This window comes from Hydractinia symbiolongicarpus, chromosome 14, assembly GCF_029227915.1.
Source record: "Hydractinia symbiolongicarpus strain clone_291-10 chromosome 14, HSymV2.1, whole genome shotgun sequence".
NCBI lineage: Eukaryota > Metazoa > Cnidaria > Hydrozoa > Anthoathecata > Hydractiniidae > Hydractinia > Hydractinia symbiolongicarpus.
Window position 1 is genome coordinate 14,318,056 of NC_079888.1, and position 5,337 is coordinate 14,323,392.

The following is a 5,337-nucleotide window of genomic DNA, read 5'->3' on the forward strand; positions in this document are numbered from 1 at the left end:
TTCCCGTTGAAGTTAAATTTTTTTTTGCTTGAAATCTTTAAATTTTACATCTCTAGATTGGCGGAAAATGCCCTTTCAGACGTCAACAATATCATGGTTCAATGTTAAAAATCATGATAAATGTTTTAATATTTTTTTAACTTAGAAAAATTTGAATTATAATTCAAATAAAAATTTTCAGCGGAATCCAAAAGATACAAAGAGATACATATTTACATTACACGACTACAATAATATAAAAAATGATAAGAACACTAGAAATTTTAAAAGTGCTGCCACTTTTTTTCGAAGAGCTATGGACAGGATCCCAAGATTCCTAGAGGACTTTCTGTCTGTTTTTCTTTATCTCTCTCTGTCTCTGACTTTCTTTCTCTTTCTGTTTTTCAGTTTTCTTTACTTTATTTCTTTCTCTTTTTTTTTTTTTTGGATTGAAAAATTATGAGGGGGGGGGGGGGGTGGCTGTATAAATATACAGTGCCGTAACCGTCTGGGGGATGGGGGACTGCCTGAATCGAAATATTGTCTGTCTGTTCAAAATGGTTGCGCCGCAGCATTACTTATCTTGGAAAGTAATTTCATTACTGGTAGCTAGTAAACAAGAATGGACGAAGTCTCGATGCGGGAAGTACATATAATTTTTTTACTGCCTTGAAAATAAGTAGTTGAGAAAATGAACTAAACTTTTTTTCGCTAGCAGAAAGGTAAAACTAATTATTTAGGAAGTAAAGACGTCAGAAATACAAAACCATGTAATTACTGTTAAATTAGGGTTCTCATTTTTTAATAAAAATATCAGCATTTAGAATGACTACAATTAAGTTACAATACACCAGAAAAAAAAATATTTTACTATTGTTCCTTCAAACTATGATCTTCAGTAGGAAGTTCTTCGTAAAGTTGAGAGTTCCCAGATGATATCGAAGGTTTAATTGAACATTTTGGAGGTAATGGCGCGCTATTCTCGTAAACATGTACTGGCTGAGATGAACTTCCTGACGAGGTGCCAATGTAATCATACATGTCGCCATTAGGCCTTGCTATGTTTTTGTCAAGAAAGATAATACTTTGTTTACCGTAAGAATTGTTTCCGAATTCTGTAGTAGCTTGTTGATTATTGGTGATCTACAGATAAATTATTGAAAAATTATTTTAACGATTTGCTTTTATAGGTGGCTTAGTAAAGGCACAGTTGACGGCAGCTGCCAGCAAACTTGTTACTTTGTATTTAATTTAGCAGATATTTATTTAACCGGAGAAGAAGATGTAAAAACACCATGATTTTAAGCTACACATTGCTCTGTGATATTCGCTTGAAAATAAAGAATGACTTTTAGAATTATTTTATTGTTAATTTGTGTACGGATATCCGACTTTCTGTGTAACGTTATGTTTTGATTTTAGCGCCTTTTGAATTTCCATTAATCTCCATGTAAGCATGTCCAAAAAATCTGCAAACTTTTGTACATATTGACAAGTTTTTTGTATGGTTTTCCATATAAATTTTGTTGTTTAAATAAAAATATCTAGTAAGGTGAAACAACGATGCAAATTTTCATTCGCTTAAATAGGATGAGTCAATATGCGCATTCAATAGTAACCTACGCGCGTCAATTTGCGCTGCTGTGTTACCTCCGCCGATACAAACTAGCCACCACCGCCGGGAATTTGTCTCTAAGTAGTTACTGATGGAGATAGTCATCTTGAACATACATGTTCGAGTGAGTAAAAATTACCTCCCTCATCCCAGAGAACCATTGCATTTTGCTGAGAAAAAACAACGGTTCTATTCGAAGATTGATTAACGGCTTATTTTCGAAGCGCTGCGCACCTAGTAGAATTAACTCCATACAAAAAACACATATAAAATCGGGGAAAATATCGTGCAGGCGGTCGATAATTTTTCTGTGAATGAAATAATTTTTTTGCTATGGTTTTAACTGCTTTGGTGGTGAATGCAATGTTACATCTCACACAAAAAAGCTAGAGCCAAGAAATGCCTAGGGTAGTGTTTATTTCAGGTATATTTCAAACTCTTAGTGGTAGGGTTACTATACTTCTTGCCTTTTTTTGTAATTTAACGCTTCAATGGGTAGGTTTAGCTTTATGATTATTAGACCCATCAGGAAATTGTTTCAGTTTATTTCTTTGACAATAGTGGAAGCAAGGTCAATGTTTATTCTGTTATCTTTTTCACTTTCCATCTTTAAAAAAATTAATTTTAATTATCAATTATGAAGATTTGAGCAATGATTTTTTCTTTACTCGCCCTTCACTAGTCCAGCTTGTTATGTTGGGCAATCTGCCTACATTAAAAAAGGTTGAAATAAAATTAAACTTACATAAAACTTTGTAGCGCGAGCTTTTCTCCTAAACGAAATTAACAACGTAAACATGGAATTAAGATGCTTTAAGAACAAGCATTTCGAGAGTGCATAAATAACACGGAGAAGTGTTAAACTAACAAAACGAGGTTAGATAAACCACGTGTTTTATCAGCTACGTAACACGCAATGGTAGTATTGTGCGGTTGTACTTATGATGGGTTGCAGCACTCATAAATTATTGTAAACCTTAAAAACGCTATCAAAATATCCTTGATCAAGACGAGGGAATAGTCTGAGTAAATAAGAAAAGATAAATATTATTTTAACGTGGATGTCGCTGTTGCTTTTTGATTTCAATACCAAAGCAGTTGAATAGATAACTAGAAATAGGTAATAGAGCGTACTTTATAATGAATATGTAATAGGCGATGGCACCAAACAGAATTATGATGAGAATAGCTATTCCAATTGAAATTCCTGTCACCCAATTATCGCTTGACTTTTTATTTGAGATTTTTTGCCGTATTTCTGTCGTGCTTGTTATTGTTGGTCCTACCGTAGTTTTATATTCATCTTTTAATGGATCTAAAAATGAGAAGACAGAGTTTAATATAGCAGAAAATGTGCGGCGGTTTATTAAGGTTATCACAAAGTCGGCCTAAATATTTTGTCCACCTTAACTTTTCGTCGTCGCTGCCGAAATTTTTTGACGCTTATGGCTGACGAACCGTTTTGCCACTATAGTGTTTCATTTTTTGGGTTTTAAAATTTTTAAGTTAAAACATTTCATTGATGCGAGAGAATTTACTTTTGACTGAAAATTTTGCGGCCTTTTGCATTAGGCTTTCAGAAGTTTTTCACTCGCGAAAACTATCTTCACTTAGGAAGATGACTTTGGTTGGAATCATAATTTTGTTGTCAGTATACATACAAGTAGCTCTCCCCGAGAATTTCAAAACTGTACAATTTCCACATGAGTCTTCGATCTTGATGAGGATTCCTGGCCAAAATTTGTTGAACTTGATTCGAAACTAAGAAAGTTAATTCGACATTTAACAAAACAATACAAAGGAGCCATTACATATTGAGTAGCAGAGTAGTACACTAGAGTAGCATTTGACATATAGTAGTTATCGCACAGTGCGAAGAAAAATATCTGAAACTTTAATTTTACTTTTTTACATATTTCACGAGCCTTTAAGGCGAGTGAAATATGTTAACTAAAGAAGGAAAAAAATAGGACAATATTTTTAGTCTAGTTTATCATAAAAACCGAGCATAAATCATTGTAATTGAATAAACTCGGCAGAAGGTTGTTCAATTTCAATCACGGTTTATGAGGTGCAACAGCGAAATAATTTATTGCAAGATAATATATATCATGTCTTTTAATTCATAATAATTTTTAATTTATGACAAATTACGAGCGTGATGTTAATTATTAAAAAGGAAAAAAAAAGCCTGTTTACGTCACGCCTCAATAAAATTCAATCAAATTAAATTTTAGAGTTATACATTCATGTTAATTCAATACAAAATAGTTGGAGTAAAAGCAGTAATATATTTTGTAAGTTCTTATTTCTCCTTCGCTTATAGTGAAAAATATATACGATAATAAGTACCGCTGAAGTAGAATAAGTTAAGCCATCAATCGAATTAAACACAACACTCCTTCAACGCGCCATAGATATAACCTAACAAATCCAAAGTCACACTTAAACTAAAATTTTCTAAGGTGGAGAGCACTGGCACTTCCCGGCTATGTCAAAACAAAAGAATAATTGGACTGTGAATATTTGTGATTAATTGTTAGTTTGTTTCGTTAAAGTAGGAGAAGAAATTATGGCATAAATTTACCGACAAGTTGTGGTTTTCCAAAAAAACAATAGCAAATTATTCACTATTCAGAGAAAAAAATGTCAGTTTTTTGCACTGTAGAATTGGAAGGGAAGTAAATTTGTAGAAAATAAAATTATAGCGTTATTTCGTGTAGATTAGCCAATCACAGTGCGAGAAAAACTCTAAACATATGATAAATATATATATATACGTCATCTAGTACTTACCCAACGATAACCCTTTTTGTGCTCCATACTTTTTCTAATGTCTTTGCGTAACATCCAACCGTCTTTTGAATTTGAAGTATACACTCGTGCATCACTTAGGCATGATTCGTTCGATTCTATGTTGTATACTGCATCTTGTGGGATATAATTTGCTTTAATCACTGGAATTGGATTTGTCACTCCTTGAATCTGAAGACGACAACCTAAGAGTCGAATATTTGACGTTAACACGGTGTTTCAATATATTTTGAGGTCCAGAGGATTTATAGATAGTTTTAAAAATTATTCCGTTATAATTAAACAAAACCATTGGCTAAACGTTTTCACTTGATCAGATTAGGAACGCAACAAGCTGATGTCCTAGAACGCAACAAACTGATGTCTCCAGGGTAGCAAATAAAAACAGAACTTACCAATATCCTCTCCGTTACTTATGCATTTCTTTAGATGAGAAATATAAGTGTTCTTGTTTGGTGTACACTTGCATGTGTCACATGTATCGCCCGTGGCACTACGGGTAATTTCTGTTGCCTTTACAACTGAAGTTAATGCAAGCGTGAAAAATAGCCGCAGGATAAATAAGTTTTCCATCTTTGAAGTACCTTGTTTCTTTATTGTTGTTAATAATTTTTTTGACTTTCTTTGAAAAAAAAAATTCTTGTTATACTTTTCGCAAATTTATATATAAAAAACATTTATAACACATTCTGTTAACAACACAATATCAAACCTACGGATTAACAGTAATAAAAAGAAATTAGCTTCACACTTTTTTTATTTGGAGACTGAAAAGAATCTCATGTCTTAGTGATATCGCTATGCGCAGGTGCATGTTAGAACGTGTGGCGGCTTCGTTACAATGGGTATGGATCACTTGTCTCAAACATAAAATTGTGTCTTTCTATTTATTTAAGCATCAATAAAGAATGTTTTTCGGATTTCTTTGG

The 5,337-nt window shown here is 32.9% G+C and overlaps 1 protein-coding gene across 1 annotated transcript; it reads right to left on the minus strand.

Annotated features, from left to right (window-relative positions):
• Positions 1-753: 753 nt before the first annotated feature.
• LOC130625928 (uncharacterized) lies at positions 754-5,030 on the minus strand. The gene is made up of 6 exons (XM_057441051.1): positions 4,804-5,030; positions 4,391-4,593; positions 3,256-3,355; positions 2,729-2,909; positions 2,340-2,367; positions 754-1,122 (listed from the first exon to the last, which is right to left on the minus strand). Exons 1-6 carry the CDS (start codon positions 4,979-4,981, stop codon positions 850-852), a joined length of 963 nt encoding a protein of 320 aa, XP_057297034.1. The 5' UTR covers positions 4,982-5,030; the 3' UTR covers positions 754-849.
• Between the last annotated feature and the right edge of the window lie 307 nt (positions 5,031-5,337).